Source organism: Camelina sativa, chromosome 20, assembly GCF_000633955.1.
Source record: "Camelina sativa cultivar DH55 chromosome 20, Cs, whole genome shotgun sequence".
NCBI classification, from domain to species: Eukaryota; Viridiplantae; Streptophyta; class Magnoliopsida; order Brassicales; family Brassicaceae; genus Camelina; species Camelina sativa.
The window spans coordinates 15,086,298-15,108,583 of record NC_025704.1 but is presented as its reverse complement, the minus strand read 5'-3'; the positions used below and the strand labels follow the sequence as shown (position 1 = coordinate 15,108,583).

General features: G+C 38.2%; 4 protein-coding genes across 5 annotated transcripts in view; 3 read left to right on the top strand and 1 right to left on the bottom strand.

Moving 5' to 3' along the window:
• The window catches only part of LOC104770869 (nitrile-specifier protein 5), a 1,908-nt gene extending 586 nt beyond the window's left edge, over positions 1 to 1,322 (top strand). Inside the window, exons 1-2 of one of the 2 annotated variants that reach the window (XM_010495331.1) lie at positions 7 to 91; positions 179 to 1,322. In XM_010495331.1, coding sequence (XP_010493633.1) covers positions 62 to 91; positions 179 to 1,129 — 981 coding nt within the window. In that variant the 5' untranslated portion in view covers positions 7 to 61 and the 3' untranslated portion in view covers positions 1,130 to 1,322. Of the gene's footprint in view, positions 1 to 6; positions 92 to 178 lie in introns of those variants that run through there. The other variant, XM_010495332.2, reaches the window with a different exon arrangement.
• LOC104772535 lies at positions 2,171 to 5,588 on the top strand. Its single transcript, XM_010497138.1, has 2 exons — positions 2,171 to 3,212; positions 5,554 to 5,588. The coding sequence occupies exons 1-2, from the start codon at positions 2,171 to 2,173 to the stop codon at positions 5,586 to 5,588; spliced, it is 1,077 nt and encodes a 358-aa protein (XP_010495440.1).
• Positions 8,804 to 9,232, bottom strand: LOC104770868 (the record flags this gene model as incomplete). The annotated part of the gene is made up of 2 exons (XM_010495329.1): positions 9,119 to 9,232; positions 8,804 to 9,031 (listed from the first exon to the last, which is right to left on the bottom strand). Coding segments are annotated over exons 1-2 (342 nt in total), but the record flags the coding sequence as incomplete, so codon positions are not given.
• LOC109131194 lies at positions 13,454 to 14,824 on the top strand. The gene has a single exon (XM_019241879.1). It carries the CDS (start codon positions 13,454 to 13,456, stop codon positions 14,822 to 14,824), a length of 1,371 nt encoding a protein of 456 aa, XP_019097424.1.

Below are 22,286 nucleotides of genomic sequence, written 5' to 3'. Positions count from 1 at the left end.
AATTTTGATCTATCAGAGTTTCTTAAAGATAATATTTTTTGGTGTGAAGAACAAAGAAAAAATGTGTCCGGTGGAGAACAAATGGGTCAAGGTAAAAATTCAATCTTAATTTCAATCTTCAAAATATAATTAAGGGCTTCGATTCTTGAAAAAATCTGATCTTGATTATGTTGATCAGGTGAGTCAAAAGGGAGCTGGTCCTGGACCGAGAAGCTCACACGCCATGACCGTCGTTGGGAACAAAGTTTACTGTTTCGGCGGTGAGCTGAAGCCGACGATTCATATCGACAACGATCTTTACGTTTTCGATCTCCAGAGTCAAGAATGGTCTATAGCTCCTGCGACAGGGGAGGCTCCTTTCCCCTGTTTTGGAGTCTCCATGGTCACGATCGGTAAAACGATCTACGTCTACGGTGGCCGTGATGATCAGCGGAAGTACAACGGTTTGTATTCTTATGACACTGTGACTAATGAGTGGAAAATGTTATCTCCTGTTGAAGAAGGGCTCCCTGGTCGTAGCTACCATTCAATGGCTTGTGATGATCGTAAAGTTTATGTCTTTGGTGGTGTTACTGCTAAGGGACGTGTGAACACGCTTCACGCTTACGATGTTGTTGATCAGAAGTGGGTTGAGTATCCTGATGCAGGGGAAGCTTGTAAAGGGCGAGGAGCACCGGGGCTTGTGGTTGTGGAAGGGAAAATTTGGGTTTTGTTTGGGTTTGATGGTAATGAATTGGGTGATATTCATTGTTTTGATCTGGCTAGTGAGAAATGGACTGCTGTGGAGACCACCGGGGATGTACCGTCGGCGAGAAGCGTGTTTCCGGCGGTTTCTTACGGGAAATACATTGTTATATATGGTGGGGAGGAAGAGCCGCATGAGCTTATGCATATGGGAGCTGGGAAGATGTCTGGAGAGGTTTACAAGCTTGATACAGAGACATTAGTGTGGGAGAGGATTGTTTGTGGGAAAGAGGAGGAGAAGCCGAGCCAACGCGGGTGGTGTGCGTTTACTGCAGCGGTTAAGGATGGTGAGGAAGGTCTGCTGGTTCATGGTGGGAATTGTCCGACCAATGAGCGGCTTGATGATTTGGTGTTTTGGGGTTTCTCTCATCTTAATGTCAATTAATGAGTTGCATTTGTGTCTTTTCGTTTGTAAACTACTTTGTGTGTGTGTGTGTTGTTGTTTTAAGGAGTTTATGTGTTGATGATATGTAACTTCTAAGTACGTCTCTAAGTTTAAGGAGCTATGTGTGTTGAAAAATTTGCTACCTGTTCCAAATATTTTATCAAGTTTGGTGATTTAAGAAAAATCTTGTCGAGTCTCTTTCTCAAAAACTGTATACACCACCATGGTGAGACATTTGCAACATTCCTATCACTATGCTTCAATTGCGTGTAACAATTGATCATCGTTTTGATACATTACGATTTGGGATAGTATGATTATGTGAAAGGGGATAGAACTTTTAGCTTTGGTTACATAATAAACAAATGTTTGATTTCTGTTTTGTATCATATAATACAGTTTACATAGTTTCCTTAGAACTAGCTAGATTAGTCAATGAAATGACGGTCCTTAGTTGGAATATTTTTGTGGCGAAAACAACGTGGAATCTGAAATCAAGTATGATAAGGATTAAGGAGTAGTCAATGAAATGATGCTCCTTAGTAGGTATTACTAAGAACATAATTGAGTATATATATATATATATTAACAAAGATGGGTAGATCTTAATCCTCTAAGAAGAAAAATTAGTAAAAGCTTAGACAACTTTGGCTAAAAGAACAAGAATTATGATACGAAACTTGAATAAACACAGAAAGAGAAATCAGAAAAGACGCTATTAGTGACATTTTTAATAGAAGTTCAAAGCCATAAGCCGCTATATATAGTGAGAATTTTGGAGAGAACACTGATAGAATATAGGGATATTCTGTTCAACTTCATAGCTAATATCTAGTTTATATTGTTTCATTTATCCCAAGTATATAGGACATCGATGTAACTTCTATGGCTATTTAAAGCCCGTGAATACAATCATCCTCCTCAAGGGGATTTCATAACTTTCATGGTATCAGAGCGAGTTCACTCTTGATATCCTTTGCTTTCGTCTCTCTTCTTTCTCTATCTCTCTCTCTCGCTTCTTTTTTTTCTCTTTTATCAACGATGGCTGCCCCTCAAGGTCCCTATGAGCTTGTTTTTGGTGTCACAAACATCAAATCTCACATCCCGCTCATCCTAGACCTCGACGACCACAACTATGATGCCTGGAGAGAGCTTTTCCTCACTCATTGCCTAACATTTGATGTCCTCTGGCACATCGATGGGACTCTATGTCCGACTAATGCAAACGATGCTGCTTGGTACAAGCGTGATGGCTTGGTCAAACTCTGGATTTACGGCACTCTAGCACCAGATTTGTTTCGCTCTTCCTTTAAAACTGGTGGGACATCTCGTAATGTTTGGATTCGTGTTGAAAATCAATTACGCAACAACAAGGAGGCGAGGGCTATTCAGCTGGACAACGAGCTTCGCACCATGGTCATTGGTGACCGTTCAATTCAGGAGTACTGTCAGAAAATCAAATCCCTCGCCGACCTACTTACCAATGTCGAGGCCCTAGTAAATGAACGCCACTTGGTCATGTACATGCTGAATGGACTTAATGAAAAGTTTGATTACATAATCAATGTTATCAAACACAAGGACCCGTTCCCTACCTTTGAAATGGCGAAATCGATGCTGGAACTTGAGGAATCTCGCCTAAAAAAATCCCAACGCCTCGTATCCACACATACTGATCATTCGTCCTCAACAACGGCTCTCACCATCTCAGCCCCACCTTCGGAGCCTCGTCCTTCATCTCAAGCAAATCCACGACAGCAGTTTGGAAAAAACAGAGGTAATCGCCGGAACAATCAAACAAGAGGAGGTGGTCGACACAACTATCAATCAAGACCTAATTTTCCTAATTGGGCCACACCACCTTTTTGGCAAGGCCTGTTCCCGTCTTGGCCCAACTACTATGGGCAATGGCCACAACAACAATACAGACAGTCGTTCCCGACCTCTCCGGCTCCGTCGTACCAGCAAGCTCACCTTACTGAACTCCCTCCAGCAACTCTGATGACGGCGAGTATCTCGGACCCAAATGCTTATCCATGGATCATGGATACAGGTGCGACGGCTCATCTCTCCTCCACACCAGGTAACCTCCATTCTAACATTAGTCATAACATCACTCAATCAATCATAGTAGGCAATGGTTCCAAAATACCAGTCACTTGTATGGGTTTTTCCTCCATAAAAAGCCTTTCCCATCCTCTAAACCTCAGAAATGTGCTAGTTGATATGTCTATATTTTGTCTCCTTTTAGCATATGTTTATCATGCATTTAGCTAGGACAACTGATTGTTTTGCAACATTTTCTAGTCTTTTCTATACACTTTGCATGTCTAGGTAGTTCTTGCATCATCCTTGCATACATTGTGCATTTTGGAGTATTTCAGGTATCTAGGAGACGTTGGGAACACATCGCTCAGCATCGCCGTTCGAGTCGCTGTTCGACGTCGTTCGAGTCACCCACTCGAGCAACACCTTGACCGTCGATCGAGTCGCCATTCGAGTCGTCTTTCGAGCCACCGGTCGGGGGATTCAGCTTTCGACGTCTTCATCAAAGTTGTAGAATATTGAGGCATCTTTCCAATGCCGTTTATTTCAAGCCAATCGGAGCTGTGGTTCAAAAGTTATCATCGTTTTAGTGGAAGCGTATACATCCAGCTCGAGTCGCGCTGTCGTGCCGTTCGAGTCGTGCCGTTCGAGTCACGATGTCGTGCCGTTTGAGTCGCGCTGTCGTGCTGTTCGAGTCGCGCCACTCGAGCCAACGCCATCACTCCACTCGAGCCAACGCCATCACTCCACTCGAGCCAACGCCATCACTCCACTCGAGCCAACGCCATCACTCCACTCGAGCCAACGCCATCACTCCACTCGAGCCAACGCCATCACTCCACTCGAGCCAACGCCATCACTCCACTCGAGCCAACGCCATCACTCCACTCGAGCCAACGCCATCACTCCACTCGAGCCAACGCCATCACTCCACTCGAGCCAACGCCATCACTCCACTCGAGCCAACGCCATCACCTCACTCGAGTCGCGTCATCACTCCGTCATCACACATCCGCTCAAGTCGCGCCATCACTCCGTCATCACACATCCGCTCGGGTCGCGCCGTCACTCCGTCATCACACATCCGCTCGAGTCGCGCCATCACTCCGTTGTCGACTACTGTTTGAGCCGACGCCATCACTCACTCGAGCCACTTCTCGTTCGCACATGTCAGGAAAGACGTTCCATCTTACACGCTTCAGGAGATTCCCAAACCGACTCTTCATCTTGTCGTTTTAAGTTTTAGGGATTTTATGTCTTTACTATAAATACGTTTTGTTAAGTCTTTGCGACATCATCTTAGTTTTTATCTCGTTTTTATTTTGTAAGGTTTCCCTAGCCACCAAGAACCGTTCCCAGACTTTGTATTCAGATATCTTTTGATACATTGAGTATTTGCATTTGATTTCTTCTACAAACTTGTTTATCTTATTTTTACCTATCTAAGAATGCTTGTTTCAATGTTTTCTGAGTTTGTATTGTTGATGATGATTTCCGGATCTGAGTAGTGTGTTAGTTCTTGAGGATGGGATAGATTAGGTGGAGGATCTTAGGATGTAGGGTGTTTAAGCTTGATTTGTATGATTCCCTTCTGGACTAGAGTTAGAATTACTAGTTTCTCTCTGATCAATTGGAACTAGGTTCGAGACATTTCCACACCCAAAAGGTGTTCGATGAAATGTCTGACCAACTAGTGCCAGAGACTTACGTTCCTAGCCTAAGAGATTAGTTGTCTAGGATGTTTGTTGACGTGAATGAACTTGTTTGTCATGCCTGCTCGACCACGTTTCTCTAGCGAGAGCTAGGTATGGAAGTGGTTGAGTCTGAGTAGCTTTTACCAAGAGATTGGATTAGCTAAGTTGTGATGTTCATTGTTTAGGGATAGATTGCTTGTGGCATGTTAAACACTCTGTAGACTAGGATACTCCACCGACATCAATTACTCCCATCCTTAGGACTTTTATCCTTTTGATTGATATTACATTCCTGAGATTGTTTCGCTTCTTGCTTTTTAGTTCATGCTTAGACTCGTTTCTGTTTTTATTAATTTTCATTTCTTGTCTTGCATTCTCGTTTCTAGTTCCAGAACACATTTCCGTTTACATTTTTGTTATTCTAGGATTGTTAGAAAAAACACTCTTTTTGAATTGGCTTGACTTGTGATTCCTTGATTGCATCTTGATTGCTAGCAACATCCCATTTGGATTGACACCTTAAATACTACAACACTTAAGGTTAATTGAACCTGCTAGGAGACACAAAAAACCTAGTATCACTAGTTACACCCCAAATTGTCAAAAACCTGATTTCTGTTCGAAAATTTACCACCGATAATTGGGTGTACGGTTGAATTTGATCCTTTTGGCTTTTCTGTGAAGGACCTTCAAACACGGAGGATTCTGCTCCGCTGTGATAGCCAAGGTGACCTATACCCACTTCCAGCATCCCTCAATAAAACAATGCCCACCTCAACAGCTCTCCTTGCGTTGACTCCATCCCTTTGGCACAAACGTCTAGCTCATACTCAATCGGTTTCTCTTGATTCATTTCTATCTAAGTCTTTCGGTTTTTGTAATAAAAACAAGTTGTCTCATTCTTGTGAACCTTGTCATTTGGGAAAAAAATAAAATTGCCGTTTGATAAATCTCTTTCCACGGTTTCTAGAGCGTTTGAAATCATTAACTCCGATGTCTGGACCCACCCTGTCTCAAGCATAAGTGGGATCAAATACTATGTTTTATTTCTTGATGCTTTCACTCATCACCTTTGGGTTTATCCACTTCGCAGAAAAAGTGATGTTTTCACTAAATTCAAACACTTTTCAAATATGATCAAAACACAATTCGATGCCTTCATTCAAAGTTTTCAATGTGACAATGGTGGTGAGTACAATAACAATCAATTCCATGATTTTTTTGAGAAAAATAGCATTAAAGTTCGGTTCTCATGTCCTAATACCTCACAACAAAACGTTAAATCTGAGCGAATGATCCGAACAATAAACAATGCTATTCGAGCTCAAAGTTCGGTTCTCATGTCCTCATACCTCACAACAAAACGTTAAATCTGAGCGAATGATCCGAACAATAAACAATGCTATTCAAGCTCTCCTCTTTCAAGCTCGATTACCACCATGTTATTGGGTAGAAGCTTTGAATGTCGCTGTTCATGTTTTAAACATTCTCCCCTCTTCAGCAATTCAGAACAAAATCCCTTTCACTTTGCTGTAAAACAAACCTCCATCATATGATCATCTTAGGGTCTTTGGGTGCCTATGCTTCCCTTCCTTAAACCATAACAATCTCTCTAAGCTCTCACCAAGATCAACCCCGTGTCTTTTCCTTGGCTACCCTTCACAACAAAAGGGATATCGCTGCCTGGATTTGAAAACAAAGAAAATTATTATCTCGCAACATGTCCTTTTTGTCGAAGATAAATTTCCAGCAGTAGATCAACAGCTTCATCATCCTTCCTGTTACACATTCCTCGACGCCTCCAATTTTCAAAGAGATACTCGAAACACCAATCCACCAACAAACACCAACTCCGGCTCTTCCTCCACCAATAACCACAACTTCGAAATCTTCCAATCCTAGCCATACAATGACCACCAGATCAAAATCTGGCATAGCTAAACCAAAACATGTTCTATCCCTTAACATCACCACCAAATCACCACTTCCAAAAGGTCACAACCATGCCCTACAAGACCCTAATTGGAATCCTGCTATGACTAATGAATATGGTTCCATGATTAAGACTAGAAGTTATAATTTGGTTGATAGGCCCCCTAACGTCAATATCGTTTGCTCAATGTGGCTTTTCATACACAAATATGATGCCAATGGAGCTCTAACGCGCCACAAAGCAAGACTTGTAGCGAATGGAAAATCACATAAACAAGGGGTTGATTACAACGAGAATTTCAGTCCGGTTGTCAAACCTGCTACAATAAGAGCCATTTTGGATGTTGGAGTCGCTTTGAACTGGCCTATGCATCAGCTGAATGTAAAGAATGCTTTCCTTCAGGGGGACTTGAATGAGACAGTCTACATGCACCAACCACCTGGTTTTGTGAGCAAACAATTTCCAAATCATGTTTGCAAGCTCAATAAGGCCATTTATGGCTTAAAGCAAGCTCCAAGGGCCTGGAACTCTCGGTTTACAACGTATCTAACCAAGATTGGATTTGTCATGAGCAAAGCCGATAACTCTTTGTTCATCTACAAAAATGGTCCTCATCTTGCCTATCTCCTGTCTTATGTTAATGATATCATGCTAACTGATTCATCTATCACACTCCTCAAGCGGATAATAGACAGGCTAAAAGATGAATTCCCAATGTCTGACGAGGGGAAGCTACGACATTTTCTGGGCATCAAAGTTGACTACAACAAACAAGGTGTGTTTTTAAGTCAACCTAGCTATGCACAAGACATTATAAATCGTGCGGGTATGTCTGAGTGTAAACCATGCACAACTCCAGTGGATCTTCAGTCCAAGCTCTCTGCTGCTGATGGGGAACCAATACCAGATCCGACAACTTACAGGAGCTTGGCTGGTGCTCTCCAGTACCTCACTTTCACACGCCCAGATATAGCATATGCAGTCCACCAAATCTGCCTCTACATGCACGATCCGCACATCCCACATATGAATGCATTGAAACGAATAATCCGCTACTTGCAGGACAGTGAAACATGGTCTACAGCTTGTGAGAGGTGACATTACTACTCAGACAGCTTATACGGATGCAGACTGGGCCGGCTGTCCCGATACTAGACGCTCCACATCTGGTTACTGTATTTTTCTTGGTTCGATACATTGTCTCATGGTCAGCCAAACGGCAACAAACGGTTTCACGGTCTAGCTCAGAAGCAGAATACAAAGGAGTGGCGAATGTCGTTGCAAAACTCACATGGCTATGCAATCTACTACGGGAACTTCATTTACCACTACGAAAAGCTTCCCTAGTCTACTGCGACAACATCGGCTCAGTCTACTTAGCCAACAATCCGGTTCAACATCAAAGGACCAAGCATATAGAGCTCGATTTCCACTTTGTCCGCAAAAAGATTGCCATTGGCGAGGTTAAAGTTATACATGTACCATGCTCTCTTCAATATGCCGACATTTTCACGAAAGGCTTACCCACCTGCCTTTTCAATGAGTTTCGAGCCAGTTTAACTATCAGGAGTCCCGAAGCTTCAACTGAGGGAGGGTGATAGAATATAGGAATATTCTGTTCAACTTCATAGCTAATATCTAGTTTATATTGTTTCATGTATCCCAAGTATATAGGACATCGATGTAACCTCTATGGCTATTTAAAGCCTGTGAATACAATCATCCTCCCCAAGGGGAATTCATAACTTTCAAACACTGTTGTAACACATCTTTTGGACGTGGGATGATCAGCTAAAACTTTCAATAGATGTTGCAGACGAAGCAGACTAAACCATTAGCGGATAGATGGACTATAATTCAATGCAGATCAAATTTATTTATACATAAAAAGGATCTTTGTTTAGTTTGCTGCGAATTTTTTTCTATTTTTCTCGGTTCGCACCATTACAAACTATAATTTATGAATAGTAAATAAAAATAATAATCTAAATAAAATATTATACAAAAATTGAAATAAAATAAAATACTGAACACCAACAAATTTTTTGGTCCCCGGCCAATAGGAATTACAGACCAATAGTCCATTAGATCTTGTCTATCAATAAATACAAAATAAAAAACAAGAACTATAAACAACAACAAATACTTAACGGAAACAGGGTACTCACTTAGCACCTTATAACGATGGAAGAAATCAGCAACAACACTGCTCTTTTCGTTATTGCATCTCTGTAATATAAAAGTAAATTAAAGAAAACAAAAATCAGCATGGATATAAGTTGTTTTGTCAAATATAAAACCATCACGAAAACTTACCAGGCTTAGTTTTGTCGACGGCGAGCAAACAGGTCCATCGGCTGTTACTGAAGAGACCACGACGATGGTTAGTAGCAAAAACAGTCCCAAGAGAGACAACTTTAGCAAAGCCATGTTGGTTTTTAGTTTTTGTTTATGTTGATTTCAAGAGAAACTTTTGAATGGGTCTTTAAAGAACACATATTTGTAAGTCTACTTCTTCTAGTACGTATATGTTGAGTGCGACTATAACAACACGAGAGTTTGTTAACGGGGTTCGGATCTCCTACATCCCCGGGACCTAGTCGAGAACAAATCCACTAGAACAAGATTACAATTACAGTTACAATTGTATATCATATCAAGCAATAGTAGGGCGACGCCACACACCTTGTGTGCATCTCTCGAGAATACCCTAGACGCGCAAGTCTTCATGAAACACCCTCTTGGTATTTATAACAATTGTTCAACCCTAGAATTGACAACTTTCCAATTCTGCATCGATAGGAATTTTCCTATTCTAAACCGGTAAACTAACATATTTAGATAACTCCTAAATAGAACTAATCCTAATTCCATAACTCGGTAGGATTAGAATAAGATTACACCTCAAGCTATCTTCAAGCTTATGCCAACATTCTCCCTCTTAAGCTTGAACTCCTTTTCTTCCAAATCTCTCATGCCAATGAGATCCCTCATTTTTTAAAACTCTTTTCTTCCAAGCGCTTTAGTCAAGATATCTACCTTTTCCTCACTTCCGTGAACATGCTTGACTTCCACTTACCCATTCTCCACACAGTCTCTTATATCTCTACAAAATCTCATTTTATTTCATGTTCAAGATATCTAGTCTTTGTGATTGCAGTGGACAATTGATCCCATTCAGCTTCTCATACAGAGTAAATCTTTACTAGGATTTTCTTTTCCAATGAGCTTGATATCTCCTTGCAAATTTCTTTCAAATACTTCAACCTTGACGATGCAGATCATATCTTCTTGTCCCTTTCTTTTTCTCAATCAACTCTACTTTTTCCTCTTGGATCTGTCTTAATCTCTTCAACCACAAAATCTTCTTTATGAACTTTGTTAATCACACATACTTGTTTACAAGACCAACGAGCTCATATTCTCTTTTAAAATTATGCTCTCCAATCTAGCCTTCAAATATTTCTCCACAACTTCTTGTCTTGAGACAACTAAAATTCTGCATTTTTCATCAGTTTCGATGCAGAGCACAATGGAGTAGCAAACCAACCCAGAGAATTATGAAATTTTGTGGGAATATCAAAAACAGTCATATGAAGACACAGGAAAAAACAGATCACGATTTGCATTTACGGTTTGAAAGTTACGGCCACTTTCCCAGCACAGATCCGAAATGATGCAGCTTGCAAACAGTCCAACTTTAAGAGCAATTTCCCATTAGACCACAACGAATTATATGACGATCTTTATATCATTGGAAAGATCTAGCTCTCAATTTTCAGAACACCTTTCAGACTTAAAAACCGAGATCTGTAACCCATTTCACTTGACTTTATACTCTTTTATGGATTTCTCTCCGCATCGTTTCCGTCCAGCACGAAGCATCTCTTTGAGTTACACTCTCCTTCATGAGTTAACATGAACATCATCAAACCAGATATTACAATTAATGACAAGTTGTTCCACCTCAGTCAACCTTGATGATCGTCGATGCAATATTCACGACATATAATATCCCATGGTGAAATCAAAACTTCCTTTCTCAAATATAATTCCTATTTCTTTCCTTTGTTAATTCGACCAGCCTCCAATTCTCTCATGTCTCGTCATTAATTCCTTCCCATCATCTTTGACAATTTTCAACTAAACTTGTTATAACTTGGCCAACGTCTCAAGCAATTCTATCAATCACAAAAACACTTCAACAAATGGAGCCTCAAAGAACGTGGCTCACAAAAACCATTGTTTGCTTCATCTTTCCTTTTCAATGTCGATAACAGAACCAAACAGAAGATAAAGACTTTTGTATGCTCTAAACGTTTAGTCTTACTTTTCAAGCTATGTGTTTTGATCCACAGCTTAGAATTCCACAAAACCATATTTCTCTCAGGCATTTCGTCAACACTCAGCGAGCAAAAAGCACCAAACTTTCTCCACATTTTATGTGAACCATGACCGTCCAAGAAGAAAGTTTTGCACAAAAACCAGAAGAACCAAAAAAACCCAGCTTCTCTTCTTTGCAGCCACATCACACACTGATTTCGTTTAAGCTTACAACACTCGCAACTTTTTATCTCAGAAAAAATAATATCACAGGCATCTAGCTCTTGACTCTAATTCCAAGACCAACTGTAAGCGCCCTTTGAGATCATCATCACAAAATTTCAAGTTCACATTATAGCGCCAAGCTCTCTTTTGATTGCAATTTCACACTATAGCAAAAAAACTCCAGCCAAGAAAACAGTCTTTAGCAACCTAAAATTAACTGCACGGTAACCGCAGCAGATCTCTCAACTCTCATGGCCATTCCTCTGATACGCTAAAGAAGCATACTTCATTCTATTATCTTCTCTGAAAACATACTTCACAGGTAACCAATGAACCTCACAATCATCACTATAACCCTTCTACTTGTCTCTGCCTCAAAGCTTCTTACCCTACAATAGAACCAGATGTAATTTCAGTCATTGCCTCTGCATTTTTTTTGGCGATGTCTCTTCACCAATTCTTTGAGAATCTTCTGCTAGGCCCATCAAATAGCATTGTAGCGCGTCGTCAAACAGTTTCTATGACGAAACCAAACACCAATATGCACCGGAAATACTTTTGTCTGTCATGATGACATAAACACAATCAAGACCCTTCTTCTTTGATCTTGAGCCGATTTCTCATAGAGTTCCGAAGAAAAGTCGCTTTTCACCAACAATAGGCAGCCAGACACAAAGTAGAAAAACGATCAACAACTCCAATTTCCTGTGACTTCTCTTCGCAATCCAATTCGAAAGACAGAGAAACCAGAGCTTTTCTCAATCTAAACCCGAGCACATCCAGCAACAGTATTTGTACATTCATGTGACATCTTTGTCGATGTACCTCTCTGCTGATCACTAAATACCACACCAAGCTCGCCAGAAGATTAATCATTTTCTCTGTCTGATCTTCGCAACCAGATTCACACTTGTGCCACCTGAGCTTATCACCTTCTACAAAAACCTACTAGAACCCTTTAGAGACTCCAAACACTTTCAATTCTTCTTCTCACAATGGGCTTTTTCTAAGCCTGTTTTAAATTAAAAATCCCAAAAAGACCAATGACGAGAAAACACTCTTTTCTGTTCCATTTTTTTTTTTTTTTTTTTTCTCACGGGAAGAGGAACACAAAGTTTTGTGTGACGGCCTTGCGATTCCCAGCGAACTCGATACTCAACACTTCTTCTTTTCCTACTAGAACGAATCTCTATTCTTTTCTTCGATGGCTTCCTTCCGACGATATCATCACCAATTCGGTTTCTGTTCTGATGTCTAAACTTTAAATCACCATTTTCTATGTTTCTTCAATTCCACAAACACTCAACACACGCCTTCATCCTCATTCGCTTCTATGTTCATACATCCAGGATCTACCCTGTTAGAGACTAAAGACTCAAGTCGGTTTCCCACTCTGATACCAAATAAAGTGTTGATGTATTCTTAACTGAGTTTTACAACAAGAAGTAGTCGCTGCACTAGTTCAGAGTACTACAAGAAGTAGTTCAACAAAGCAGATAATATAGAGCTGAAATAGGGAAATCAGCTAAGGCGATTAATATTCAAACCATGAAAGTTATGAAGACTAGAAGCTTGGAGAAGAGTCTAGAAGCATGAAGAGTTTCCTGTTTGGTAGAAAAGGAAACATGAAGAAGACTTTCCTATTCCATAAAAGAAAAGGAAATTTGCAAAGAGATTTGGCAATTCCTATTAGAATTATAATAGGAATTTAAGCTTGTATGGCCACGACCTATTGTGTATAAATAGGGGGCCTAAGCCTTTGTAGAGGTTAGCATAAAAGAGCAAGAGAATTCTTAGACATTAAGGTTATGTGGGTTCTTGTAGGAAAGCATAACGCTTAAGGGGACTAAGGGGTTTGTCTTGAGAGGTTCTTGGATTGTGTATAGATTCATGAACATGAGAGATTAGATAATTGATTGAGTGAAACTTGTAAGTTTACTAAACAGATTATCTAATAAAGAAGTTTTATTTTGAAGAACCCCTGTCTTAGTTTGTGACTCAGTTTGTGTCTCAGTTTCCATACATATCGATAGCTCTTGCGTTTTCAATTGGTATCAGAGCGGCACTTGTGAGATTACATATAGGTGAGATCCTGTGGAGAAGATGGAGAGCTATCATGGACTTGAGTTCGGTTCAAGAGTAATATTAGGTGATGGAAACTACGGTTTTTGGAAATCAAAGATGAAGGCGGTTATAGGAGGTATTGATGTATATGCTTGGAAAGCAATATTGGAAAAGTGGGAAGAGCCAAAAATCAAGGATGAATCAGGAGTGGAAGTTGCTAAGCCAGAGAAAGACTGGACTAACGACGAATTGAAGAAATCAAAATATAATGCCAGAGCACTCTCTGCTATTCACAATAATGTTGGAAGAAACCAGTTTGAACTGATTCAAGGATGTGAAACAGCAAAAGAAGCATGGGATATCTTGCAAACTCACTTTGAAGGAACTACTAAGGTGAAAAATTTAAGGAAAGACATGTTAGCTTCAAGATTTGAAAATCTAAAGATGGAAAGCTATGAGTCAATATCTGATTTTAGTTCAAAGATAAGTTCTTTAGCTCAGGAAGCATTGACTCTTGGGAAAAAATACAAAGACAAGAAATTGGTGAAGAAATTTCTAAGATGTCTTCCTACAAGATTCATGGCATACAAGACTGCCTTGAGTGTGTCTCATAACATAGAAAATCTTAGCTTTGGAGAAGTGGTTGGTATGCTTCAAGCTCATGAGATGGAACTGGAAGGTGAGAATAAACGAGACATTTTTGCTCTTGAAAGAGAGAATCACGAAGTAGAAGAAGAAGATTCGATTGGTTTGCTGGCTCAGAAGTTTAGTCGAGTGTTGAAAGAAGCAGAACATGAATTAGGTCAGAGGAGGTTCAGCTCGATCAAAAATAATCTAGAGAAAGGTGAAGCTGTCAAGAAGACGTACATGCAATGTCATGAGTGCAGAGGATATGGACACTATAAGAATAATTGTCCTATAATCAAAAGAAGAGAAATAAAATGTTTTATGTGCAAAGGTATTGGACACACTCAGCTAGAATGTGGTAATGATCAGAGACGTAGAAAAGAAAAGTCTAAACTGAGAGTTGAAGATGATTCAAAAGAAGATAATGATAATGGAATAGAACTAAATAAACTTGGTGCATTCTTGGACGTCGCTACATTTGTTGAAGGAGAGGAAGTTTCAGAATCTGAATCTGAAGGGGAACAGGTAGATGAATTTACAGAATGTTTCAAGGAGGTGCGTGAAACGCTGATTAAGATTGGAAAGGAAAATCAGACCTTAATAAAAGAGAAGCGTCGTCTTGATGCACTTGTCAAGTCATTGCAGATTGAATTGAGTGATACAAAGAAAATCAAACAAGAAAATGTAACATTAATGAAGGACAAGCATAATGTCTCTACAAGAACAGGAAAATCTAACAGATGTTTGGGATATACTGGACAAGAAGGATCTCAAACAGCCTAAATCAAGTTTGTACCTGAAGGTGTTTCTCTACCAAATCTATACAAATCTGAAAGTAATACAACCAAACATATTGGTTGTTATTTTTGTGGGAAGAATGGGCACATAAAAGCATATTGCTACAGATTTAGAGAAAGAGTAAGTAGACTCAAAGATCAAGAAAAAATTTCATGGAACAGATTTCATAATCAAATATGGGTGAAGAAATCTGATCTGTATCAGATGGCATCAATGTGTAAGAGGAAGGAACATCAGATTATTGATGATGGGAGTTCACCTCATATGACAAAAACCTGGAGCAATCTACAAAGTGTTAAGAAAAGAGAAGGAACCATTGGAATCATTCTCAAGCAAAAGAAGAAACCTGAAACTGACTCTGAAACTGCAATAGAACGTGAATGTGTAAAAAATCCTAAGTCTGCATCAGAGAATGCAACTGCAACAGAGACTGTAGCTAGGACTGAAACTGTTATTGAACCAACAATTATAACAGAACCTGCAACAGAAGATTGCAGCAAGGTAGAGAGTGTCAACTACACAATGTTGTATAATAAATGGCTTAAACTAACTGAGGAGAATTCAGTGTTGACAAGGGAGAAACTCAAGCTAGAGGCTAAGGTTGCTGAAATACAAAAATATGCCATAGAGAAAGAAGAAGAAGCATTACAAGCTAGAATACAACTTGAAGAAACTCAAAAGAATTTGAGAATGCTTAATAATGGCACAAAACAGTTGGATCGTATTCTGAACATTGGCAAAACTGATCGATATGGTCTTGGATTTAAAGGAAATCTTTCAAAATCAGGTCCAATGTTTGTCTCTGCAAGTTATTAGAGAGAGCTACATCCATGGGGGAGAAGAAATAAGAAGAGAATATATGGTCTGCATTATCAAAGCCAAAGCCCAGAAAATAAAAAAAAATAAAAAGAAAGTAAAATTCAGTGAGACAAAAAAAAAATTTGCTGGTTCATGATCTTCATGATGTGGTTATCTCTTCTTCGTTTTCTTTGGCTGCAAATTTCGGATCTTACGTCTGGAAAATGTTCTAGAATCTTGAGAGCAAGATCTTTTCAGTGATATAAAGAACGTTGTTGGATTCATTATAGTTGATAGAAAATCTCTTCTGAAGTTGGATGCTCACAGGATTGTCTCACTCTGGATCTGTCATAGGAATCTTGCCATATCTTTTAAACCGTAACTGCAAATTATGATATGTTTCTTTCTATGGCTTCATATGAAGGTAGTTGGTTTATCAACCAAGTTTCATAATTTTCTGGGTTGGTTTACTACTCCGGTTATTCTCTGTTTCAAGACTGATAAGTAAGAGTTGTTACAAGAGTTCTTTAATATTGGAAAGGGAAACAATGAGTGTGTCAACCTGTGAAGATGTTTTTAACTTGTGTGTGCTCACAAGCAGGGGGAGAAGAAGATGGTGTTTGATCTTCAGTTCGTTGTTGGAATTATATTGTGCTTGTGAGACACACAAAGTTAAAAAGGGAAGATAACATAATACAATAAAGTGATGCGGATGTAAAACAAATAATGACTTTTTCATCTGAGCGTTAAGTATGTGTTTTGGTTCTAAAACTCAATCATCAAGGGGGAGATTGTTGGTGTTATGAAGATCGAGTTTTAGATGCTGCAGAGATATTTACTTGGAGATTAAGGGAGAGTTTGGAGATCATCAAAGTAGTAGTTGAAGCTTATGTTGTGTGAAGCTTGGATTGTAAAACTCAGTAAGAAAGGGAGAGATTGTTGATGTATTCTTAACTGAGTTTTACAACAAGAAGTAGTCGCTGCACTAGTTCAGAGTACTACAAGAAGTAGTTCAACAAAGCAGATAACATGGAGCTGAAATAAGGAAATCAGCTAAGGCGATTAATATTCAAACCATGAAAGTTATGAAGACTAGAAGCTTGGAGAAGAGTCTAGAAGCATGAAGAGTTTCCTGTTTGGTAGAAAAGGAAACATGAAGAAGACTTTCCTATTCCATAAAAGAAAAGGAAATTTGCAAAGAGATTTGGCAATTCCTATTAGAATTATAATAGGAATTTAAGGTTGTATGGCCACGACCTATTGTGTATAAATAGGGGGCCTAAGCCTTTGTAGAGGTTAGCACAAAAGAGCAAGAGAATTCTTAGACATTAAGGTTATGTGGGTTCTTGTAGGAAAGCATAACGCTTAAGGGGACTAAGGGGTTTGTCTTGAGAGGTTCTTGGATTGTGTATAGATTCATGAACATGAGAGATTAGATAATTGATTGAGTGAAACTTGTAAGTTTACTAAACAGATTATCTAATAAAGAAGTTTTATTTTGAAGAACCCCTGTCTTAGTTTGTGACTCAGTTTGTGTCTCAGTTTCCATACATATCGATAGCTCTTGCGTTTTCATAAAGAACACATATTTGTAAGTCTACTTCTTCTAGTACGTATATGTTGAGTGCGACTATGTATGAGCATAATGTAAAACAACACGAGAGTTTGTTAACAGGGTTCGGATCTCGTACATCTCTGGGACCTAGTCTAGAACAAATCCACTAGAACAAGATTACAATTACAATTACAATTGTATATCATATCAAGCAATAGTGGGGCGACGCCACACACCTTGTGTGCATCTCTCGAGAATACCCTAGATGCGCAGCCCTAGAATTGACAACTTTCCAATTCCGCATCGATAGGAATTTTTCTATTCTAAACCGGTAAACTAATATATTTAGATAACTCCTAAATAGAACTAATCATAATTCCATAACTCGGTAGGATTAGTATAGCTTGCACCTCAAGCTATCTTCAAACTTATGCCAACCTCAAGCTATCTTCAAACTTATGCCAACAGTCTTCATATACATTCAAGTGGAGCTTTTTTATATAGAGATTTTTATTTACATATTACACCTTTTAATGGCAACCACGCCTCGTTAGCAATTGTTTTCCTGTTTTGTATTTTACGTATATGTATATCCAGACGACCATATCGTGTTTTTGATCTTTACAACCATTTTTTCCACAGTAAACTATTATTTAAATAGGATGATTCATTGCATGATGTAATATATCGTTTTGATATATATTTTTTCAATGTTTGGTTACATATAGTAACAAAAAAAGGTTTGAAACATAGTGACCGAAAAGATAATTTAGATCATATAATATACGGCTTATTCCATGATCAACATATATCAAAAAATGCTACTAAGTCGTCGTTGAATCTCCAAAAATAACTTCAAAAGTAACAAAAAATGCGACGATCTCAACAATTTACTCATATTAATATGGCCATTTAACTTACATAAAGCTCTCATGGAATATGGTCGCCCGTACTTCTAATAAGGCCAATTTTCCAATACTTAAGTAGTAGATGGTGGTTTGACAAAAAAAAAAAGTAGTTGATGGTGAATATGATGGGGATTAAAATAGTTGTTACCATTTTCTAAATAATATTTTTCAGAAATTTTCTTGAAATGGATCACCATAGTGATATTCTTATAGAGCTATATAATTATCTTTGATATAGCAAATTATTAGAAATTAAAAAATGTTGACTAATCGTGATTGTTTGTTTATAATCTTATGTGGAAAGCCTTAAAAACTTATAGATTAAACTTTTTATAGAATGTAATTATGACTTTTGCTGTTTTGCATACAAAGGAGTAGAGTCTTTCCATCATGCATTAGATTTGTTCATTAGAATGAACAGTGGCTTTGGTGGGAAAAATCCAACACCAAAGCCATAAAAGAAAAATAATGCATTAGATTTTGATGAGGAATCCTTAAACAACTTAAGCTTATGATTGCTCCACTAAACTATTGTTTCTGCAAGTTATATAATTTCCTAGTCTTTTAAATAACTCGGCTTATGTATATGAACTGAACAATCTGCGTGGTGTATATTGGTTGATACTATCTAAATGGCTCGTAATAGTAATATATTTTGCATTGTCATGTAAGTTGTAACTAAAATACCAAGTGATTGTCTTGTAACTAAATATAATAATCGGAACCACCAAACTTGTAAATCGTTAATTTGTTATTTACCAACTAACTTCAGTGGGTTACCAACTACATTAGAGGAAATAATTATTCTATTAAACAATACATCGAGCAATCGTCAATCTTCATAGACTAGGGAGTGTTAATCATTTTTAGAAAGAAAAAGAAAAAAGCAAAACGAAAGCTTTCCTCAACCTTCGCTAAAAAATCCGATAAAAATCCTCAAGATTCTTCATGGGACTAGGGAGTGTTTAATTAAACGTAAAAGGAGTTCTATCAAAAATGCTAACTACTAACAAAACTGTTCTTCATTGATTCTTCTTCTTCAATGAGATCACAAATTCATATAACACATATAGCTTATCGCATATATTGTTCACATAAGAGTGATTTACAAAAGAATCCAGAAACTATACCTATCCTTTTTTAAAAAAATCGAAAAACTATACCTATCCAAGAACAGCTAAATCATGTACAAAATAAAATCCTCAAAAGAAATCCAAATACATTAGGAGTTTGGGAATTCAGAAGCAAATGTAGTACTGTGGAAGCTGATTGCTCTGCTTAGGTGGTGAATGCAAAAGGTTATATGTTTGCCTTGGAGGTGAAGGAAGAACTTGCGACATGGCCAGAGCAAAGTGTCATTAGCAAAAGATTCTTAAATCTTCCAATATAATGACCGGTGATAATCTCCCTTAAGGTCAATAAATTCCAATCTATTGTGTAATAGATTCTTAATCTTACTTCATTCTTATGGTTGAATAATTTCTCTCGAATTGCCAAAAAAAACCTTATAGACACAGTTCAATGCCCATGTGATGGCAGAGGCTTCAACTTCAAGGAACTACCAAGACGAGGGAAGGCTTCAGCAGCAGTACACAACCCCATCAGATGTTTCCTCTTTCTCATCTCTCAAAACTCAACCAATGCCACTTGCATTCAAATCATTCTTTCAGGCTGCATCCACATTACACATGTTTTAGTATACTCTTTGAGTTGCAGTGGTCCTCTTCACACTGATCAGAATTGTTCTTGGTTGCTGAGTATGATAAACTTCTAATGCAGATCTTTTAAATTTTCTAATCGTTCTTGATTTGAAATTTTCATGACATTAATCATGTGAAAATTAGGGATGATGTAAAAGAAAAATAGAATTAAAATAGAACCGGTTCTGAATTTGTTTTGGTTTAAACTGTAATATAATATTGGTTTGGTTTAATTGTAAGTTTTGGTTTAGTTAAATTGATTAGAGACAGTGACACTTCAAACGGTCATAAAATAATAAAATCGTGGACGTGAAAACGCGATTTAAATCCAGAAAAGTATCCTTTTCAGTTACGGAAGAGAAAGAGAGATGTTTCAATCTGAGTTTTCGACCGTTTGGATCTCTAATAAAACCCAGAAATCTCTAAAATCACCACCACCGACTTTTGAGAAATCTCTTTAAATTTGAGCCGTTTGAGATGCGACAACGGTCCGATTTTGTTTTCTATCTGATGATTTTTATAATCGAGCCGTTTGAGATGCGACAACAGTTCGATTTTGTTTTGATGTCAATGGATGATGATGAATGATTATGCAGATTGATGCTTGCTTGCGATTGCTGATTTGCTTGAAACAGTCTCTTTTACTTCAATTTACTCTCTGAATTTTGTTCATCCTTCTTTTATAAAACCCAGAAATCTCCAAAATCACCACCACCGACCTTTGAGGAATCTTTTCCTACGACAACGGTCCGATTTTGATTTTGATGGATGATGATGATGATTCTACGGATGGATCAAACTATTGTTTGCTTGCGATATGATCAATGTCCCTTGTTTTTAGAACAAAGCTAACGTGTGTTTTTGTGGGATCCAGATTGCAAAACATGGGAATGGCTTCTGAAGCATTGTAAGATCTCTTGAGGACTGCTTTCATAAAAATACTGACGCTGTATTGTAAGGCACCATTTCTAATTAGTTGAAAAGTTGCAGTATTCTGAGGCTTTACATGTTTGTTTGATTCTATACCTAGAGATTGGTTATTGTAGAAATTCTAAAACTAGTGCTTGCTTCTGATCGCTGATCCACAAAATATTTAGACTAGTGCATGCTTCCTATCACTGATCCATGTCCTATTAGATCAGTTTGCTAGCTTGTGATTGCTTGAAACAGTCTCTTTTACTTCAATTTACTCTCTAAATTTTGTTCATCCTTAACAAAGCTAACATGCGTTTTGTGTTTATTGCAGAAGTTCTGAAACTGTTGGTCAGGTAAATATTCTCTCTCTGTACTTTAGTTATGATGCAGTTTGTGATTCCAAAAACTAGTTAACGATGCTGCAACGTTGTATCCATTGTTTGCTGCATTTGATTTTTTTTTTTTGCTATCAAAATTCATTGTTTGCTATCAAATAACTCGATTCTTGTTGTTTTAGATACTATGAATCATAACTTTAGGCTTCTATCCTCCTGGACTACGATTTTTGATGGATGAAACTACTTCATGTACTCAAGGGAGCGATCCTAGTTCATATTAGATAAGTTTATATTCATTTACTCAGAATTCGGCAGATCATGGGAATGATTCACAAATCATGGGAATGATTCGCAAAGCATTGTAAGAACTCATCAAGGACAGCCTCTATATTGTTCTCTCTTTATCTTAGTTGTGATGCCTAGACTTGCTAACTAGCGAAACCTCTCAAAGTTGTATCTATTATATTACAAGATTTAAAGGTTATTTTCAAAATCCAGGGGAAGCTAAGGGTCTATTGTGTCTTCAGAAAAGCAAAGCGCTGGTTTCTTTCTCAAGTACACCATTCTTTTTCGATTTCCAACCTTTAAACCTTGTTGGTTCCGTTTGATTTTTTTTTTTTTGGTAGGTCGCTTAAGTTCATCTCAGGTGTTATTAAAACAATCGCAAGCTGGAAATTGCACTTCATATAATTTTTTGAGATGGCATCCCTAAAACATATGCAGGAATTGTTTTCGTAATAGTTGTTACATAATTTGAAAGCCTTAAGTTTTGGTGTCTCTCTCTCTCTTTTATTTCTTTGCCAAACAGCCCTCTGAACACCTTGTTGCTGTTCGAATTTGTGACATATTTGTTTTTATGGCTGTAGATTCTTGGGTATCTTGAAGCAGAGCTCGAAGGTCCCACCAGCTTTGTTTTAGGGACCCTTGACAGCTCTATTTTATATTACCCTTTAGCTATTTTAACCCAATGTTTGTATAATTGCAGCCACTCCTCTGTTCAAGGTTCTTCTCTGGTATAAACTTGAAGTATAAACTGCCAAGAAGGAGCGTCTTCTCAAGAAGGCTGAGGGCAAACCTTCTAAGTAAAAGAAGTCAATTGTTGTGAAGGCTGAGGTCTTAATCATGCGACTAACCTCAATGAGAAAGCTTCTTCCTTTCCTGATTTATTCAATTGTCACTCGAAATTAGTTAGCTAGCTGCAGGATCTTTTCTGAAACATGTATGTTTTTTTTA

Bases quoted from the DNA above. Each gene is read 5' to 3' on its own strand.
- LOC104772535 (XM_010497138.1), top strand. From the start codon at position 2,171: ATGGCTGCCCCTCAAGGTCCCTATGAGCTTGTTTTTGGTGTCACAAAC. The intron at 3,213-5,553 runs GTAACCTCCATT...TTTTCTGTGAAG, and splicing joins TCATCTCTCCTCCACACCAG to GACCTTCAAACACGGAGGAT.
- LOC109131194 (XM_019241879.1), top strand. From the start codon at position 13,454: ATGGAGAGCTATCATGGACTTGAGTTCGGTTCAAGAGTAATATTAGGT.